The sequence below is a fragment of the Manis javanica genome, chromosome 10, assembly GCF_040802235.1.
Source record: "Manis javanica isolate MJ-LG chromosome 10, MJ_LKY, whole genome shotgun sequence".
In the NCBI taxonomy this organism is placed as follows: Eukaryota; Metazoa; Chordata; class Mammalia; order Pholidota; family Manidae; genus Manis; species Manis javanica.
Window position 1 is genome coordinate 15,010,354 of NC_133165.1, and position 22,062 is coordinate 15,032,415.

General features: G+C 37.0%; 1 protein-coding gene across 29 annotated transcripts in view; it reads left to right on the top strand.

Moving 5' to 3' along the window:
* Positions 1 to 22,062, top strand: part of PPFIA2 (PTPRF interacting protein alpha 2) — a 493,962-nt gene that overhangs the window by 340,164 nt on the left and 131,736 nt on the right. For all 29 annotated transcript variants that reach the window (XM_073214786.1, XM_073214785.1, XM_073214788.1 and 26 more), the window contains one exon: positions 13,976 to 14,092. In XM_073214786.1, coding sequence (XP_073070887.1) covers positions 13,976 to 14,092 — 117 coding nt within the window. The remainder of the gene's footprint in view (positions 1 to 13,975; positions 14,093 to 22,062) is intronic.

Here is a 22,062-nt window from a genome sequence, read left to right on the forward strand (position 1 = left end):
ACTTTTTCATCCTGTTTTTCCAATACCCAATAGGTCTTTTCCTTTATTATAGTCTGCTGTCATTCACCATTCCAGAAATATTTCCAGAGTGTTTCCTACTTATCAACCAGTGCTCTAAAAAAAAATGGGAATAAATCATCAATTAAATATAGTTTCTGTTCTCAAGGCAGTCAGTGTCAAATTGGGCAGTCCGAAAACTAACAGCCGGTTGTGATCTCTGCAAGGAGGATGGTTCCAGAACCCATGCAAAATGAGTGACATAAGCTAAAGCCTTAAAGATGACCAAGAGGCAGTCAAAGAGGAAGGGTATGTAGGGAAAAGCCCCAGTCTTTCTGTGTTTCTCCTTTATTCACACACTACTATCATACAACGCTTCTAGCCAGATGATGTAGGACTTTTATACCCCAGCAAGCAATTCACTGTAACACCAAATGGGTGTCCTACAGTTTAATTTAGTTCTGACACCATCCACCTGCAGATAGCATCAGATCCCAAAGCTTAAGGGCTCAGTCCCACAGGACTAGTTCCACCCCACTTTCGATGTGAGTCTCAAGTCCACATTGTCACCTGGACTTACCAATTGGCAGTTAAATGTGAAGTTCCCATATGTTCTTCTTAGGTTTGATTAATTTCCTAGGGCAGCTCACAGAGGTCAGGAAAATTCCTTACTTTTAACAGTTTACTAGAGGATATGATAAAGAATACAGAAGAACAGCCAGATGAAGAGATATGTAGACAGTGGTCCCAAGCATAGGAACTTCCTTCCCTATAGAGTTGAGGTGAATCACCATCCCACTATGTGGATGTGGAAGCTCCCTGAACCTAATACTTGTGGGGTTTTTGTAGACACTTAATCATGCAGGCATGATCATGAACCCCATTCCCAGCTCCTCTCCCCTCTCTGGAGACTGGGGGGATGGAGCTAAAATCCCAGTCCCTGATAATGGCATGGTCACGCTGGTGACCAGCCAAACCCAGAAGACACCCAGAAGCCACCTCAAGTCCCCTCATTCAAACAAAATAGGCTTCTAGTGCTCCTGGCACTTGGGAATTTATAAGGGTTTTAGAGCTCTGTGCCAGAAGCTGGGGGTAGGTACCTATATATATATTTTTTCTGTTATCTCAGAAAAAGCAATGCAAATGAATATAAATATTCATAGTCAATATGGCATTCTGTGTGTGTGACTGTAAGCTCTTCAATAAGCTAGAGCATCGAGTGTAAATAGGAAGATAAAGATGAAGAGGTGAGTGGAGATCTCCATGAAGTCCTTACATAATGAGAATTTGATGTCTCATTTTTGACTAAGTACAGTACAAACACACTAAAAGGTAGGTATTATGATCCCTCAGTTCATTGCAGAGGAACATGAACTTGAGGTTAAGTAACTTATGAAAGGTCATAAAACCAATAACACCTAGAAGGGCCAGGACTCACCCTATGCCATTTAAGAATATTTAAGGAATGCTGTGCTTCTGGGAATCACCTTCCAAACAAACTACTTGTACTCAATTACTTGTCTCACAGCTACTTTAAAGAAATTTCAGACTTGGAAAGAAAGGCTAGTATAGATGAAAAGTTGATGTAAACAAGCAAACATATAATGTGTTTATGCACACATAAGAGATCCGTAAGTATTATTTTTTTATCTTAGCGCTTCCTTCTTTTTTTGCCTCCTTTCCTAGAATGTGATCTCCTTGAGAAGACTTTGTCTGCATTTTTTCCCAGTGGTGTCTGAATTTAGAACAGTGAACAAAGCATATTTGTTGAATAAGTGGATTAATACATCTTAAACACAAGAAAACCCAGAATTTGGGACTATAAAGATATCAAATAGACTTTGTTATTTTCTCCAAAATCAAGTTTTTTTAAAGTATCATCAATAAACAATCTTACATTGTTTTGAAGTACACAACACAGTGGTTCAAAAGTTACCCATATTATTAAATCCTTCCCCCCAATAGTGCAGTGTCAGTGTAGAAAGTTGTTAGAGAATCATTGCCTATATTCTCCAATCTGTACTACCATCCCCATGACCAATTTATATTGGGATTGGTAATTTTTGTGGCCTTAATTCCCTTCACTCTCCCCATCCAACCCCAACTCTTCCTGCATGGTAACCACCAGTCCCTGCTCAGTATCACTGAGTTTTACTGCTATTCTGCTCATTTTGTTTTGTTTTTATATTCTACAAAGAAGTGAAATCATATGGTATTTGTCTTTCTGCACCTGGCTTATTTCACTTAGCATAAAACTCAATAGATACATCTGTGTTGTCACAAATTTCAGGGTTTCTTTTTTAATGACTGAATAATATTCCAGCATGTATATGTACCACATCTTCTTTATCCATCGTCTATTGATAGACACTTAGGTTGCTTCCATAGCTTGTTTATATGTACCTAACACATTAATAAACACAGGGATGCAAATATCTTTTTGAATCAGGGATTTTGTTTTTCTTAGGCAAATTCCTAGAAGTAGAACTATTGGGTCATATGATATTTCAATTTTTAGTTTTTTGAGGAACCTTCATACTGCTTTCCACAGTGGCTGCATCAGTTTACATACCTACCAATAGTGTATGGGGGTTCCCTTTTCTCCACATCTTAGCCAAAACTTGTTATTCCTTGTCTTGTGGCCATTCTGACTGGTATGAGGTTTATATCTCATTCTAGTTGTGCTTTGATTTTCCCTGATGATTAGCAATGTGGAGAACTTTTCATGTGCCTGTTGACCATCTGTATTTTTCTCTGGAAAAATTCTCTTCAAGTCCTCTGCCCATTTTTTAACTGAGTTACTTTTTCTTTTGGTTTTGAGGTCTATGAGTTCCTTATGCACTTTGTATGTTAATGCTTTATCAGGTAAATCATTTACGAATATATTCTCCCATACTGTAGGTTGCCTTTTTGTTCTGCTCATGGTGTCCTTTATTGTACAGAAGATTTTTAGTCTGATGTGCCACTTGTTCATTTATGATTTTGTTTCCCTTGCCCAAGGAGATGTGTTCAGGAAAATATTGCTCATGTTAATGTTCAAGAGATATTTGCCTGTTTTCTACTATGAGTTTTATGGTGTCGTATCTTACATGTAGGTCTTCAATCTATTTTGAGTTTACTTTTGGGTATGGACTTAGACAGTAACTCCATTTCATTCTCTTGAATGTAGCTGTCCAGTTTTGCCAACACCAGGTATTGAAGAGATTGTCTTTTCCCCACTGTATATTCATGTCTCCTTTATTGTATATTAATTGACCACATATGAATGGGTTTATATCTGGGCTCTCTCTTCTTTTGATCTATGGGTCTGTTTTTGTGCCAGTACCATACTGTTTTTATTACTTTATCTTTGTAGTATACCTTGAAGTCAGTGAGTGTCATACCCCAAGCTTTGTTCTTTCTGAGAATTGTCTTATCTATTCAGGGTCTTTTTTGATTCCATATGAATTTCACTATTATTTGCTCTAGATCATTGGAAATTTGATACAGATTGTATTGAATCTGTAAATTGCTTTGGGCAGGATGGCCATTTTGACAATGTTAATTCTTCCTATCCATGAGCATGGGGTATATTTCCATTTATTGGTGTCTTCTGTAATTACTCTCATGAGTGTCTTGTAGTTTTCAGAGTACAGGTCTTTCAACTCTTTGGTTATGTTTATTCCTAGGTAGTTTATTCTTTTTGATACAGTGGTAAATGGATTTGTTTTCATGATTTCTCTCTCTGCTGGTTTGTTATTAGTATGTAGGAGCACAACAGATTTTGGTGTATTGATTTTTATATCTTGCAACTTTGCTGAATCTAGTTATTAGTTATAATAGTTTTTTGGTGGGATCTTTAGGGTGTTTCAGTATGTAATGTCATGTCATCTGCAAATAGTGACAATTTAGCTTCTTCTTTACTAATTTGGATGCATTTTTTCCTTTATCTTGTCTGATTGCCATGGCTAGGACATCCAGTACAATGTTGAATAAAAGTGGTGAGAGTGGACATAGTTTTATTCATCCTGATCTTGGAGGGAAGGTTTTCAGTTTTTCACCATTGTGTATCATGTTAACTGTGGGTTTGTCATATATGGCCTTTACTATGTTGAAGTACATACCCTCTATACCTATTTTTTTTAGTTTTTATCATGAATGGATGTCAAATTTGGTCAAATGCTTTTTTAGCATTTATTGAGATGATCATGTGGTTTTTATCCTTCTTTTTATTAATGTGATATATTATGTTGATTTATTTATGAATATTATACCATGCTTGCTTCCCTAGAACAAGTCTCACTTGGCTGTGATGGGTGAACCCTTTGATACATTGTTTAATTTGGTTTGCTAAGATTTTATAGAGGATTTTTGCATCTGTAGTTATTAGATATTAGTGTGTAATTTTTTGTGTAGTATCTTTGTCTTTCTTTGATATTACAGTGATGCTGGCCTCATAGAATTAGTCTGGAAGTATTTCCTCCTCTTCTACTTTTTGGAATACATTAAGAAGGATGTGTATTATCTCTTTAAATGTTTGGTACAATTCAGCTGTGAATCCATCTGGTTCCAGATTTTTGTTCGTTGGGACTTTTTTGATTACCAATTGAATTTCATTACTGGTAACTATTCTGTTCAGATTTTCTGTTTCTTCCTGGGTCAGTCTTGGAAGGTATTATTTTTCTAGGCATTTGTCCATTTCTTCTAGGTTGTCCAATATATTGGCATGTCACTTTTCATGGAATTCTCTTATAATTCTTTGTATTTTTGTGGGATCTGTTGTGACTATACCTTTTTCATTTCTGATTTTATTTGTGTGCTCTCTCTCTTTTTCTTGATATATTTCCCAAGGTGGTTGTCTGTTTTGTTTATTTGCTCAAAGAACCATAACTTGGTTTTGTTGAATTTTTTTTCTATTTTTTCTCTATTTTATTTATTTCTGCTCTGATATTTATTATGTCTCTACTTCTACTAATTTGGGTTTCATTGTTCTTTTGTTTTCTAGTCCCTTTAATTGTGAGCTTAGACTAGTTATTTGGGGTTTTTCTTGTTCCTTGAAGTAGGCTGGTACTGCTATGTATTTCCCTCATAGAATTGCTTTAGGGACATCCCACAAATTGTGGACTGTGAATTTTTGTTTTCTTTTCTCTCCATATATTGCTTGATTTCTGTTTTGATTTGTTTATTGATCCATTGACTATTTAGAAGTATGCTGATTAGCCTTCATGTGTTTGTGGGCTGTTTTGCTTTCTCTGTGTAATTTATTTCTGTTTTCATACCATTGTGTTCTGAGAAGCTGCTTGATACAATTTCAATCTTCTTAAATTTATTGAGGATCTTTTTGTGGCCTAGTATGTGATCTATTCTGGAGAATGTTCCATGTACACGAGAGAAATGTGTATCCTGCTGCTTTTGGGTGGACAGTTCTGTAGAAATCTGTTAAATCTATCTGATCTAATGTGTTGTTCCTTATTTACTGTCTGGTTGATTTGTCTATTGATGTGAGTGGTGTGTCTCTTACAAGAATGAGTTCTAGTGTATTTCCCCCTTTATTCTGTTAGTATTTGTCTTACATATTTAGGTTGTCCTATGTTGGGTGCGTAGGTATTTATAAAGGTTATATACTGACCCCTTTATCATTATGTAATGTCCTCTTGTTACTTTCTTTGTTTTGAAATGTATTTTGTCTGATAAAAGTACTGCTACTCCTTCTTTATTCTCCCTATTATTTCATGAAATATCTTTTTCCATCCATTCACTTTCTGTCCGAGTCTTTGAAATGAGTCTCTTGTAGGCAGCATATAGATGTGTATGTTTTTTTTAATTCATTCTGCCACTCTATGTCTTTTAAGTCGTGCATTCAGTCCATTTACATTTAAGGTAATTATTGACAGATATATACTTTTGCCATTTTATTAATTGTTATCTGGTTGTTTTTGTAGTTCCTGTCTTTTCCTTTCTTCCTCTCTTATACTCTTGTTATTTGATGGTTTTCTTTAGAGTTTTGATTGGATTTCTCTTTTTAAATTTTTTGTTTATCTAAAATCGGCTTTAGGCTTGTGGTCACCATAAGGTTCATGGATAGCTTCCTAACTATACAACAATCTATATTAAGTTGATGACCACACTGTTTCAAGCACAATCTAAAAATGCTTCTTACTTATTCTGTTTCCTCCTCCACACTTTATGATTTAGATATCATAATCTGTACTTTTTATGAATTATTGGTTTTACTGATTTTGTTTGGCCTTATTTTGTTTTTATTTCATACTTGCTTGGTAATTAATTGGTCTACTACCTTTACTGCGGGTTTATTTTCACTGGTAAAAAGTGTTTAGGCTTAAGAACATTTTCATCTAAGAAGTCCCTTTAACATACCCTGTAATGCTGGTTTAGTGGCTATAAATTCCTTCAGCCTTCATTTATGTGGGAAATATTTAGTCTCTCCTTCCAATTTGAATGATAATCTTGCTAGGTAGATTCTTGGTTTAAGGACCTTCTGTTTCAATGTATGAAATATTTCATGCCATTCCCTTCTGGCCTGTAAAATTTCTGCTGGGAAGTCTGATGATAGCCTAATAGTGTTTCCCTTATAAGTAATGTTTTTTCTCTCTCTGGCTGCCTTCCATATCTTCTCCTTATGCTTTATCTTTGCCATTTTAATTATTATATGTCTTGATGTTGTCTTCCTGGGGTTGCTTTTGTTAAGAGCTCTCTGAGCTTCCAGGATCTGGGTGTCTATTTTATTCCCCAGATTAGGGAAATTTGTAACAATTATTTCTTCAGAGACTTTCTACCCTTTTGTCTCTCCTTCTCCTTCTAGTATCCCTATTATGTGAATATTGTTTCATTTGGAATTGTCACACAGTTCTCTTTGCATCCTTTCATTTCTGGAGATTGTTTTATCTCTCTGTTCTCAGCTTCATTGTTTTCCTGTTCTCTAATTTCACTTCATTGATTGTCTGCTCTACCTGCAGCAATCTATTACTCATTCCCTCCATTGTATATTTCATTTCAGTTACTGTTTCCTTCAGCTTTGAATGTCTCTTTTCCAACTTTTCTATCTCTGCTGTAGTCCTCCCTGAGATCATCAATACTTTTCTGCAGATCAGTGAGCATATTTATTACTGTTATTTTGAAATCTTTATCAAGAAGATTGGTGATCCACATTTCACTTAGCCCTCTTTATGGTGTCTTATCTTGTACTTTTGTTTGGAACATATTCTTTTGCTCCTCATTTTTTCAGCACTTCTGTGTCTCATCCTTTGTATTAGATGGGTCTACTATGCTTCCTGGTCTAGAGAGTAGTGACTTTATGAGGAAGGTGTCCTGTAGTGGCCAGAATCTCAAGACTCTCCTTTCCAGTACTTGGTGTTCCTTTGTCATGGAGTCCCAGTTACTGCTGGTGAGCTGTAGGCTGGGCCACCTCCCTGTCTGTCTGCCAGTAGTAGTGTATCTTTGTCTACTGAAGAAGGCAGTTTACCTCAGCTGGCCCATTGTGAGAAGAGCAGGGGCACTTCTGCTGGGATCATTGTGGGCAGGACGCCCTTTGCCTGTCCAGCAGTGGTTGTGGTGCTGCTGGGCTAATGGGGTGAGCAGCATGGTCACACAGTTCTGGAGTGTTCATGCAGCTCCAATGTGGTGGCAGGGCACATAGGCATATGGTCACAATGTGTGAGCAAGTATGCAGTACACTGGTCTGGCCACCCTTGAGGAAGGAACACTCGGAGTTGGCTATGTCCAGTGCCTCTCTTTTGAAGCAGAAACAGAGGCAAGAAAGTTGGGAAATCTTCCTTCTGCCTCCATGCAGTGAAGTCTGATGCTTCTGGGTCAATTGGGTGGGTGGGTTTTCAGAGAAGCACCTTACAGCTGAGCCACCAGTGAGGGGAATGGAGCATTTGGAGGTTTCCACAAGTGCCCAACCTGTTACACCCAGCAGGGCTGATGATGTGCCTTCCACCAGCCCTTTCTCCTGTAGAGAGAGCTGTCCACTTCTTGCCCCTCTAGCACCCCTCCTACTGCTGGAAAACCTTTAAACCACCACCCCTGTTTTGCATCTCAGTGGGACCAAGGGAACATGCCTGTCCTCCACAAGTGACTAGAGTTTCAGCCTCACAGAGTACTCCAGCTCTTCCTGGTGTCCAGCCCTGCTAATCACCAGAATCCAATGCAGTGTGGACTCGTGTACCCAGAGCAGATCTCCAGGTCTAGGTGTGCAGAGTCCCCTCCCCATTCTGTTCTTCTTGATTCTACTTGTGTGCTGGGGACCCAGTTGATTACATCTCTGCCACTTTACCCTTCTCTGTGTGGTCCTCTCTCCTTCCCCAGGTGCAGGTGGTATGCTTAGCAGTCCTCAGGTTGTTTTCAGGGTTAGTTGTATTTTCTTTAGTTGCTTCCTTGGTGTGTGTGTGCTGGGAGAGGTTTCTGCCTTACCTTCCTATTCTGCCATCTTTTCCCCCTTCTCATTTCTCTTAAGAATTACATGTTTCTGTTTATCTCCTGACATCTTAAGTCTTCAAGGTATCGACTATCACTGATGTTTTAACTTTCTTTTGAAAAAAATATCTTATGTCATTTGAACAGCTCAATCTTTTCTTTTCAAAAAATGACTTATGTTTTCTATACCCTGGACCTGGAAAGTTCTTCCTCCAGCTATCCACGTTGCCACCTCACTCTCAGCCTCAGGACTATACTCAGGAATCACCTAATTCCTAATTAAACTTCACCTCACATACACTTCCCTTTTTTAATTTTCCCTTTTTGCAATTTAAAATATATTATATTTATTGTTGTTTATAGTTTCTTTCCCCAAACAAGAATGAAAGTTTATTAGGGGAAGAATTTCTGCTTTCCCCTCTCCCCACCTGGTTGTATTTCTCTAATGCCTGGTTCATCACCAGTAAGTACCCAAAGAATATTTGTGAAATGAATGAATCTCTTATTGCCATCAGAGAAAGCAATTGTTCATAGGAAAGAGGATAGGAGAGAGTTGGAATAGAGGGTAGGATCCCAGAGATAATCTGATAGAAAAAAGGAATGAGGACCTTTAAGTTTTCTAGACTGGAAGAATGACCACCACAACCACCACTAGTCCAGTGTATGGGATCAGAGCTTTTCAGAGATTGATAAGGTCAAAAATGATCTCACAAAGGCAAAGTAAAGAACAATACTTGGAATATTTACTTGGAAATATGATGGATTTGGGAGTGCCTAGAAGCCATGGGTCAGGCTGTCAGAATCTCAGTGAGCAATCAGACATAAATAAAGGTCAAGACAGAGCAATAGCCAGAAAGCAAGAAGAATACAGATGCCAGAATTTTATTTGAAGCACTTTAGCATATTTAGTCACCTGTTATTCTTCCATCTTCTTCCACATACATTTTTCCATGGGAATAGTAAACAACCCATTGAACTCTAGGAGAGTTTCTGCTCTTCCGTATACCTGAAAAGTCTCTCTCATTGTTCTCTTGTGCATTCTCGGTCATCTTCCAAAAGCCCTACTTACTGCATGCGCTGTGTGGCTTTCAATGTCATGTGCTATGTTTACAAAGACACTTTTAGTTGAAAGTGACAGAAAACCAATTCACACATGTTTGGACACAAGAGGGAACTTTTTGGTTAATATTACTGAAAGTTTTGGGGTAAAGTTGACTTAGGAATGGCTAGAGTAAAAAAATAGAAGCAATTCATCAGGTCTCCATCTATTTCTCCATGAACTGATGACAAATGGCATCCTGATAATATCCTACCAGCTTGCCTCCCATAGTAGAAAGAAAAATATTTCCCCAGCCTTCTGCCAGAAATGTCTCAAGGAATACTGATTGCACTGGCTTGGGTCATGTGCCATACATTTGCCATGAGCTCTGGCTCCTGATTGACAGTATCTCTAGGATTAGAACAGGGAAGGAAAATCCCCCAGTGAAAATGAAAGATGTTGCTCCCAAAAAGAATATGAAGGGATGCAAGGCATTTAAAAATAAATGTCAGCAACACTTGACAAATCACAGTTCATCAGTTAAAATGATTGTGGAAAGTTCATGTTGACCAGAGTTCCATAGGCTTTCAGTGAATTGATAGGCTGCAAATGTATGCAAACTCCACCAATATATGAGTCTCTCCAGGGAGGAGCCTATACTTTAATGAGGATTAAATAGGATTAATAGGATTCCAGAGTGGGTGGGTAGCAGTAAGCGGAAAGGAAATGCTTCCTTCCCATTCCCACCCACCCTTAACTTCCCCTGATTTAATGGAGCCCAAATGCAAACCTATGTGAGGCAATATGACAGAGTAGAAAGTATAAAGATAAGGAGTTAACCTTCATTTGATTCTGACTTATTTCTTAATAAACTCTCTTGATTTCATTTTAATCACTTGTTAAGGATAGATCATAAAACCTATTTTGCAGATTAAAATAGTTTAGCACAGTGCTTAGCTCATAGTTGGTTTCCAGTACTTTCCTGCAGTTATACCACATTGGGGGTATGTGACAAATACTGCGCGAATGTGATTCCTGTTTTTGGTAGGTCATGACATTTAGCAGCGAGGGATTTGGGACAGTTTGGTATTCCAGAAAAGTTACTTGGCCCCCTCCAGCAGCATGTCCTATGAGTGAGGACCCAGGGAATGTTTGGGGGCTATCAGCTATTTTTTCATTCCATTTGCAATTACAAGCTAGATCTCAAGCCATCTCCTGCATTCACTTCATAAACCAGATGGAAGAATTCCCTCAAGAGTGATAAATCAAAAACTCGGGAGACCAAGAGATCTCTGAAATAAAAGTGTTTATTTTGTCTCTTTATATGCTAACTAGAAAAAGGACTGAGTCTGGAATAGGAAGTTTATGCTTCACCAGCAGAAAAGGCAGTTAACAGAAACAGTTTGTCTGCCAGACTCAAGAAACAGGGCACATTTATGAGGGGTTCTCAAGGAAACAAGGTTTGTTAATTCATATTGGCTACAGACAAAGAAGGTGGGCTAACCCCAAAGCAGGGAAATTTGGGAGATAGGTGGCTAGTCTATAGAGAAGGCTTGTTGGTTGATTGTCGATGATGGTTCATGTGCAAGAGGGATGCAGTGGTCCTGGGACCTTCTAAGTAATGGTTGGAATGACTACACCCAGGAACATGGAGTCTCTGGTTAGCTACAGCTCATGACTATTGTCTTATTACCTTTCCTTTTCTCTCTCTCCCCCCATGCTCCAATCCTTATTTCACTTAATTTTAGGACATCTCAAGCACCTTGTCATGTGCTACTTTCAGCACCGGTGATTTCTAGGTGGGCTTCTCCACCCTTTTGAACACTTTGAAAGAGTGAGCCTAGCTCCTAGAGTTGAATCCATGGGAGAGAACTTCTCACTTTGCCCACCGTGAAAGTAAGAATCAAGATTATTGACATCTACAATTAAATCAGATGCTGAAAGCATTTCTTTCATAACTACCCAGGATAATTTGTTATTGGGCAAAAATAGAGTCAATTCACATTAGAGTGGTAGAGAATATAGAGTATTGTATATTCTCCTCTTTCAAAAATCTACTTTGGGGGATTGCTTTTTTTAAAAAAAGGAAGACTTTCCATGTTAGCGATTGAAACTTAGGTCCTTCTTAGATTTTTCATGTATATACATTGTGAAAAACTTAAAGTTTGTAATATTTTAATGTGGTGGCACAATTATATTTGCATATGGTGTTTTCCATGTGAATCTGATATTTTGACTTTTTTTATTAAGGACATTAATTCATCCTTTTACTGAGTCATTCAGTAAACCTTTATAGATGGCCTGCTTTCTTTTAGGGAATAGGATGTATTTGAAATTTACCTGAATTACTAAGCAAATCGAAATTATCCTGTAAACTAAGAGTTAAATTTGGTGTTAAAGTATTTTTAAAGAATGTCTCTCTTCACTTCTGAGTAGATTAAATAATGAAAGATGTATAGAATTTTTAAATTTATTGTTACCTTTGTTTTAACATTGTTAAGTTATGGGTGTTATATTAATGGAATATTAGCACACAATACTTGAATTTTTAAAAGCTCATAATAAAATTTAATTATTTATTAATGGTATTATAATATTGTTTTATGCAAAAGACAAGATGTTAAGAATGAATGTAAAAATGCTATATCCAGGGACCATTTCATTCTTGTTGTTACTTTGATGTAATTCATTTCTATGCTAATTAACATAAGAGGCATTCCTCTGAAGGTTCCCAAACACTCAAAATCATTATCTTTTGTTGTTTCTGAATGAATTCGGTTTACATTCTTTATTTTTCCACATCCGTTCAGTATTTAATTTAACACACTTTGATTGAACTGCCTGTATATAATAATAGGTGGTGCTTCCTATGAACATGTTGTTTTCAATAAAGTATTCCTTTTAAAATTACTTTCCCATGAGATGTTATTAGGATGTCTGATAAGGAAACAAGCCAAGTGAGTAAGTAAATAAAGGAATTAAATATTATATTTGAATGAATGAAATACACACAAAAATAAGGAGGAAGATGTCATAATAAGTGCTTGATGGCAAGGTACATTCTCTTTGAGGAGTGGTTTCAGCTGTTCTGAAAGCTGAGGTTATGTCAGCTGTGGTCTGAGCTGGGGAAAAATGTTTCAGGAAGGAAAATAAAGATGCCAGTTTAGGGTGGAAAGGACCCAGATATATTTGAGGGACAGGAAAGAGGCCATGTGGCTAAGGGGATCATATAGGATGATATAGAACGTGTGAAGAAGTTTCAATTTATGCTAAATATGTTCGGAAAGCTAAGGTTCTTTAGAAAGCTGAGGAGTGACCTAAGTTTAAAAGATGAAATCTGGCTGTTTTGTGGATGAAAGATTGTATATGGACAAAAGTGGGCGCAAGAGAGCCAGTTATTAGGTGACTGCATTCCATAGAAGAGAAGAGCATTTACAGAATCGTTCTTCACTGTGAAGCGATGCACTTACAAAACGATGTCATGTGCAAACGCTGGAGGTCATATGCAGCACCACCTGATCTCGTGAACATGTGATGGTCGATCTGGGCAAACAATGGCAGGCGGCAGGATAAGCCCCCACCTACTGGTGTCTTTTGTTTATTTGGTGATTATTGATCTGTGTGACATACTAGTCTCATAATTTCAACATAAATTTTATATGATCACAGTTTATTCTGTATTAAATACTGTGAATGATTTCCCTTAGATCCAATACTGATGTAATATCTGAGTTGATAATATAAAATTTGCCATCAAATAAAAAATTACAGTACTAGTGTCTTATAAAAAACTTTAAAAATAATATGTATACATAGCAAATATATTTTTAAAACATCATTTTAAAATTGCTAGAATGCTGTTTTCTATTCTGTATCTAAGATCACTTAAACGGAGCATATCTGAGATATTTTTTAGTTGAAAGTATAATGTCTGTGAAGCAACTGAAAATTTGCAAGGATTTATTTTTGCCTTCTGAGAATTTGTTTTTTGGTAAATTATTGGACTAGCAGTGCTAAGATAATAGCCCCTAAAATATAATGACAGTAAGAATAATTTAATTTGAAGTGCTCATGAGAGCGCCACAAAATTATTTAAGTTCAGCTTATGTATTTGCTTGTTTTAAAATTGCAGCTGTGCTATTTCTTAGTACAAATGAATGTGCTCATAATTAGTCTTCACCCTTCAATCTTTTCACTCGTTTTTTTATACTGTAAAAATACAGACCAATATGAATTCTATCACATTTCACAAATTAATTTAACAAATAATTTCTGAATTAATAACACATGGATCATGCCATTGATCCACATACATTTTCCAACTAGAAAATATTTTCTTAATTTCACATTCCTATAAATATTTTAAATATTCAAAATGCTAACCTAAATTTTAATAATATTTTAAATAAGTAAAATTAATTTTCTGTTTGTATTCATTAGTTCTTAACCACATTCAAGTAAATCAGTTCTTTATACTTTATTCTCTGTTTTAGATTTTAAAAGCACAGTACTTTTATTTTGCAGATTGTTGCCTTGCGTGAACAAAATGTTCATATACAAAGAAAAATGGCATCAAGTGAGGGATCCACAGAGTCAGAACATCTTGAAGGGATGGAACCCGGCCAGAAAATCCATGAAAAGGTATGACAAATACAATGTACTCTTACATGGATCGTTACTTGCTGTATCATTTGACAAAAATATGAAATATGAAATCATGTAATAAACAATTTTTGTTTGTTAAAAGTTCATGATGAATTTCCTTTTTACTTTTATTTTGATTCTGTTAAATAATATATGTGTATTTATGCATATGCAGTATATATATTTGAATTCCTCATACTTGCTATTAACTTAGTTCTCTTAAAAATAATTCAATTGCATATGTAATTGAACACATATATAATTGAATAAATATATCTGTATATAGACATACCAATTAATATATATCTAGGACTTTTTAAAGTGCAATAACAATAATTTTTATTTATAAGTGGTATTATGTACAATTGGCTACTAAAATGTGGCTTATCACTGCAAACTTTTTTGGTAATCTGTTTGACTTAGCATTTTCCATGTTTCCCAGGCCCTAGCAGTGCTCTTGTTAATGAGAAATTAAGTAAAAGGATGTCTGGAGTTATGGGATGTTTACTGATTTTTAAAAGTCAGTGATTCTCCTTTGGGGTGAGGTTTATACCCAAGCCAAGGAAACCAGCCATCTCTTTGGCCTTTGGTTGTCCTTGAACTACTTGTTACCAGCACAAGGGGGAGAGGTCAGTTGCTGGTAGGTCTGAAATCAGATAAAGATTATGTAGACATTTACATATCCTGTACAGGACATGTAGACAATCTCCCAGATGTTTGCTTTTAACAAGTTATGTCTTGGGATGGTTAGGCTCCTTAATCATCAAGACCACATGAATCAGGTCACGGTGTCATTGTGAATATCAAAAGGTTTTAAAGCATAGAGATTAAGTGACTGGACCACCAAACAAACAGCACTTAGACTTCTTACCAGAAAACAAATTAAGCACTTTTTTTACTTATTCAGTTGAAACAAATGGAGGGACTTCTATTAAAGAACCTGGTATCTTGTTTATACTCTAACAAACCATTTAATGTCTAAAACATTCTTATAGTACTTACAAGGATTAGGTAGTACTCATACATATATTTTTTTCTAATCTTATTTCTTTAAGACATAACCCCTAACTATCCAAGCATTATAGAATCTAATACAGTTAATGGCAGATTAATTTTCAGAAACTGGTTACAGAATTAGGATAAGGACCTATGTATAACTGGTGTGTGTCTCTGTTGGACTGCCCAGTTAGAGGTGTGTATGTGGAGGATTTTAAGCAGTTGGTGACCTGAAGCACTGGTCTTTAACTTTCTTTGCCTTCTAGTTCATAGAAAAGGTATTTCAGCTGGTATAGAAGAGAAATTCTGTGCCATTGCTAACTCACTTCTCTTCATTATGGAAGTAACTAAAGATTTCTAAATATTGTAATTCTTGGCATTCATTTTTTTTTCAATTTCCCAGAATTGTAGGAAGAGTGATTTCCAAATGCTTTGGAATAATGATACACTAGTATTATTTCAGATATCATGCTCTTATCTTCTAAAGTGAACCTAAACTATGTCATATATGTATATATTTTTTAATTTAAAAATAAGTAAACCATGTTTCAATTCATATTACTCCTGAGATGATTCAAAAAATACTCTGGAAGTTTAATTTCTGTCACATTTCTTTGCCTGACACTTTTTTCCAGCTTCATTGAGATATAATTGACTTATAACATTGTTTAAATTTAAGGCATAGAATATGATTATTCGGTATATGTTTATATTATGAAATGATTACCACAGTAAGGTAACTTAACACATTCATGACCTCTGGTTATATGTGTGTATGTGTGGTGTGTGTCTGGTAAGAATATTTAAGATTTACATTCTCAGCAACTTTCAAGTTTACAATATTGTTAACTATAGTCACCACACTGTACTTTAGATTGCTATAACTTATTCATATTCTAACTGCTGACATTTATTGAAAAAGCATGAAATAATATCCTGATAATCATTTTTATCGTTACATAAACATTTCTAAATGACACACATAAACTTTGTAAAGCTCTCTTCTTTTTCAAAAGGATGCCCTATAATACAATTATTTAAAGTTTATCAGTACTGTTGAATAGCAAGTATTATAAAATTGTAACTTAAATCCTAATGCTTCATTTTTATTGAGAACCATTTAAAAGGTATATTCAGAGAAAAAGGGAACATTATTTTGGGGAGTGTCTATGTGATGAAGGTTATCACCATAGGGCGACTGCAGTGGTAGTGTGTAAATTGTAAAATGGTCTTTGGAAGAAAAACACAGAACTATTGTTAGCTACGATGGAACTGTCAGAAAGTGACTTATAAATCCTAGTCACCATGATTACCCTTTGTTTAGGGCAGTTAAGTTACTTAAATTACATAGACAGGGTGGGTTATTAGCAGACAGGAGATGTTTTATGTCAGTGGCTTGAGAACTCTGTTGACAAAATAGTTGATAAAAATTGTCTCATAAAAGCACACTCTGCAATAGGCCTTATTACCCATAGAAAAGTTGTATAATTGTTATCAACATTTAAAAAAAATGAAAAGAAACAATAAGCTTAACTGAAACAAGTTTAAATGTTTCTATGTGCCATAAATTTGATCAGTTGTTCTAGATGACCATAATATTCACAGCATGATACAACTTTCAGAATAAGTTTTACCTCATTAATAGTTTCTTCCTGGGCTCTGTAACTTTCTGTTTTACTTTCAGGAGGGAAGTTAATTTGTGAAATTATTTCAATAAACATGCTTCTTTTTTAAAGGAGGTAACAATGTTCCTGTCTCATATATTCTGTACTTGCAGTTAGTTTCTACAGCTGCAAATGTTTGTTAAATAATGTGGGTAGGTAGACTGTTAAACAGTGATTGAGATTCAGAAGACAGAGTCCCTGTAATAAATTTACTAAGAAACTAGAGTGAGAAATAAACATTCCCAAATTAATATTGCAAAACATGGTATTGAAATGATATTAAAATCTAAAGGAGAGAAATTCATTGTGATGGGTGGTGTTAGAGAGACAGAATTGGAAGAGTGATTTGTTTGAAGTCAGACCTGGATTCAAATCTCTTCTCTGCCAGTTTTACTAGCTGTGTGACCTTACACTTTAACCTCCCTGAGCATCAGATACAGGTAAGTAGTCACACCTAACTTAGAGCTTTGCTGTAAAGAACAGAAACACTTGACTATGAGTGACAAAATTCCTAGTCCTTTGATTACAAGCAATAAGTGGGGTGGTTATCATGTATATTAATACTGTGTTTTCATGGTCATTCATTTTTCAATAAATATTTAGTGGCGACCTTATTGAAGGTGCTAAGAACTAGGTCCTATTCTAGGTGTTTGAGGTGCAATAATGAACAAGACAGATAAGGGTATGGGCTGTAAGCAACCACATAAAAGGGAGCGAATATGATCAAAGAGCAAGCGCAAGGTAGATAGGGAGGAGGTTAAACAGACATGGCAAGGAAGAACTTTTCTTGGAGGGGTTAAACCAGGACCTGAAAGAGAACAGGGATTCAGCAATATGGAAGAGCTTAGAGAGTATTTGAAGCAAAGGAAACACTAAGTGCAGATGCACCAAGGGTGGCAAAGAGCTCCTTTGGCACATTCTTGGGAAGGAAGGATGACAGGGTGACTTAGCGCCTAGTGGTCAGGGACAAGAGCAGGGTGAGGAAGGACAGAGCAGAGAGCCAAGGAGTCAAGTTTTAGTCTCAGAGCAACGGGGGGACATAGCAATGTTTTCACTGTGAAAGCATCCTGATCAGATTCTTAAAAAAATAGTTTGCACTAAAATTGTCTATCCATTTGTCATTTTTTTCACACATCAGACTTCCAAATTAGGTAGAGATTTTCCTTTTCTTAATTTTACAGATCACCAAATGAGGCTTGCTTAGAAAGATGACATGAGTTACTTGACCAGAATAGGACAAGAGCCCTTGGTCTTCTCACCTCCAGACAATATTATGCCTTTACATACCTTCAAGCCAGGATGATTTCTCTAGGTTTTACTGTTGATTTTTTAAAAATTCATTCTAACCTAATCTTATTTTTTCTGATCATTTAGTCTGTCACAATTACACAATTTTTTTCTAAAATGGATTATTTTATTCTATTCAAGAATGAGCTTTTTAAAAACCTCTGTGTTTCCTACAACTGCTTCCAGTTATTTTTTACTTTGAACAGATCCTCCAAGGAAATGACATTCAAAATTTTTGACCGCTACAAATATCGTTCTGAAACATGAGCAAGAGGGGCCCATGACCTAGGTCCAAACTTCAGTGGCCCTTGCTCTGGTCTTCTGTGTCCCTCTCTGTGGGGTGAGGAAAAATTGCACCTCTGAGCCGTACTGCCACCCCTTCTTGACCATGTGCCAGGTACCTGGGAGCCCAGACTTTCCAACCAAGCAGACATTTGCCTGCTGCCAGGGCCTTTCCGGCTTCACCCAGAAGTAGTATCTAAGCCCTTCTGCACTCTAGTGCTCCCATTCATGCTTCGAATGAAGGATGGCCAAGGGGTGCCTGTTCATTGGTCTTACACAGTTTGAAAGTACTGGTGGGGGGATTGGCTTAAAGATGGCAGTGTGAGAGGTGAGATAGAAACCTCCTCCCAAAACAACATATAGTATGAAAATATAGCAAATACAACTAATCCTGAAAGAACAACAGGAAAGGAGGTTGTAACAGACTGCCTACATCTGGGGAATAAAGCAGTCCTCATGGAAAAGGGTCAAGTACCAAAACCATAATCCAGCAGGACCCAAGCCCTTCAGCCACCCCAGCAAAATGGTGGGAGGAAGAGAAATGGAGTGGGGAGGGGATGGAAACCTAGGGCTGCTGAACACCCAGCCCTGGAGATCTGCTCTGGGAGCACAAACCTACATTACATGGTGCTCTGGAGATTAGTGGGGTTGGAAAGCTAAGAAAGGCAGAATACTTGGAGATACTGACATTCCAGCTGCTTGTGGAGAACAGGTACCCACAAACAGCCACTATGGGACAAAAGAAAGACATCCCAACAGCGAGAGGGCTGCTTACGGGGCAAGGTGTACACAGGCTTGCTGGTCAAGGGAAAGGACAGGTGGACAAAATTGACCTGGTGCATGCAGCCCAGCAGGTTGAGAATTTTCAGAAGCTTCAGGGGCTCCCATATCCCTGGCTGGCCACACAGCTCCAAGGCCCCCAACCATGATATGTAACCTGCTGCTCCTTCCTCCTGGCCCTTACTGGCTCACAAACCTGCTGCCCCCACCATTGCTTCAGGCCAGCCAGAGGGCAGCCCCACCTATACGGCAGCTTAAAGGGCATAGCATAGAGGCTCCTCCCTGCATTCTCAGCCCACTGGCCCTGGCAGTGGAGGCAGGCACTGCAGCTGGGAAGCAGGAAAGAGCTCTTTTCTCCCTGCAGGCACCGTGCCACTTGCCTGTGATCTACCCCCCCACACTCCCCGCATCACTCCAGGGGCTGAGCAGCTCCAGAGAATAGAGCTTCTGTGAACTACAGGGTGCTGGATACACCAAGTTATTATTACAATATGAAACGATAAAAGAACCTGGTGCAAACCAAAATCCCACAAACACTAGAAAGTGGGCCAAGTGAAATTGAACTCACAAATCTTCCTGATAAAGATTTCAAAATAAAAATCATAAACATGCTCATGGAGCTACAGAAAAATATTCAAGACCTCAGGGAGGAATTCGAGAACGAGATACAAAGCTATTAAAAGTACAGTATCAGATATGAAACATACAATGGAGATATTTAAAAGCAGATTAGATGAAGTAGAAGAGACAGTAAATGAAATAGATATCAGAGAAGAGAAGTACAAAGAAGCTGAAGCACAGAGAGAAAAAAGGATCTCTAGGAATGAAAGAATATTGAAAGAATTGTGTTGCCAACCCAAGTGGAAAAATATTCACATTATAGGGATACCAGAAGGAGAGAGAAAAAGGGATCAAAAGTGTCTTTGAGGACATGATTGCTGAGAACTTACCCAATCTGGCCATGGAGGTGCATAGATCTCCCAACACAAGGGACCCAAGGAAGACAACACCAAGATATTTAATAATTAAAATGGCAAAGAACAAGGATAAGGATATAGGACTAAAAGTAGCCAGAGAGAAAACTAGGATCATGTACAAAGGAAAATCGATCAAGCTATCATCAGACATCTCAGCAGAAACCTTACCTGCCATAAGGGAGTGGCATGATATATTTAGTGAAATGAAACAGAAGGGCATCGAGCCAAGAATACTCTACCAGGGAAGATTATCATTTAAATTGGAAGGAGGGATTAAATAATTTCCTGATAAGCAAAAGTTGAGAGAATTTACCTCACACAAACTGTCTCTACAGTGTATTTTGGAGGGACTGCTACAGATGGAAGTGTTCCTAAGGCTAAATAGCTGTCACCAGAGAAAATAAAACCACAGTAAGGAAGTAGACCAATTAATTACTAAGCAAATGCAAAAGTAAATCAGCTGCCTCCAAAGCCAGTCAAAGGATAGATGAGGAATACAGAATATGACAGCTACTATATAAAGAATAGAAGAGGAAGAAAAAGGATGAAAAAGAAAAGAACCTTTAGATTGTGTTTGTAATAGCATACTAAGTGAGTTAAGTTAGAATATTAGATAGTAAAGAAGCTGCCCTTGAACCTTTGGTAACCACAAATCTAAAGCGTGCAACAGCAATAAGTACATATCTATCGAAAATCACCCCAAATGTAAATTGTCTGAATGCACCAATCAAAAGACATACAGTTACTGGATGGATAAAAAACACAAGACCCATTCATATGCTGCCTTACAAGAGACTCAGTTCAAATCCAAAGACATACACAGACCAAAAGTGGAGGGATAGAAAAAGATATTTCATGCAATTTATAGGGAGAAAAAAGCAGGAGTTGCAGTGCTTGTATCAGACAAAATAGATTTCAAAACAAAGAACATAACAAGAGAAGAAAAAGGACATTAAATGATGATAAAAGGACCAGTTCAACAAAGGATATAACCATTATAAATATCTATGCAGCCAAAACAGGAGCACCTAAATATGTAAAACAAATACTAACAGAATTAAAGCAGAAAATAGAGTGCAACACATTCATGTTAGGAGACTTCAACACACCACTCACTCCAAAGGACAGATCAACCAGAAAGAAAATAAGTAAGAAGACAAAGGCATTGAACAATGTATTAAAACAGGTGGACCTAGCAGACATCTACAGAACACTCCATCCACAAGCAGCAGGATACACATTCTTCTCAAGTGCACATGGAACATTTTCAAGAAGAGATCATATACCAGGCCACAAAAAGAGCCTCAGTAAATTCAGAAGGATTGAATTTGTACCAACCAGCTTATCAGACCACAAAGGCATGAAACTAAAAATAAATTACGCAAAGAAAAAAAAAAAGCCCACAAACACATGGAGGCTTAACAACATGCTACTAAATAACCAAAGGATCAATAACCAAATAAAAACAGAGATCAGGCAATGTATGGAGACAAATGACAACAGTAACTCAACACAGCAAAATCTGTGGGACACAGCGAAGGCTGTGCTAAGAGGGAAGTATATAGCAATACAGGCCTTTCTCAGGAAAGAAGGATAATGCCTTATGAACAGTCTAAACTCACAATTAATGAAACTAGAAAAAGAATAACAAAAAAGACCCAAAGTCAGTAGAAGGAGAGACAGAATAAAGAGCAGAAAATAAATAAATTTGAGAAGACTAAAACAGCAGAAACAATTAGTGAAAACAGGAACTGGTTCTTTGAGAAAATAAACAAAATAGATAAACCCCTAGCCAGACTTACCAATGAAAAAGGAGAGTCTACACACATAAACAGAATCAGAAATGAGAAAGAAAAAATCACTGCGGACACCACAGAAATACAAAGAATTATGAGAGAATACTATGAAAATCTATAGGCTAACAAACTGGATAACCTAGAAGAAATGGAAAACTTTCTAGAAAAATATAAACTTCCAAGAC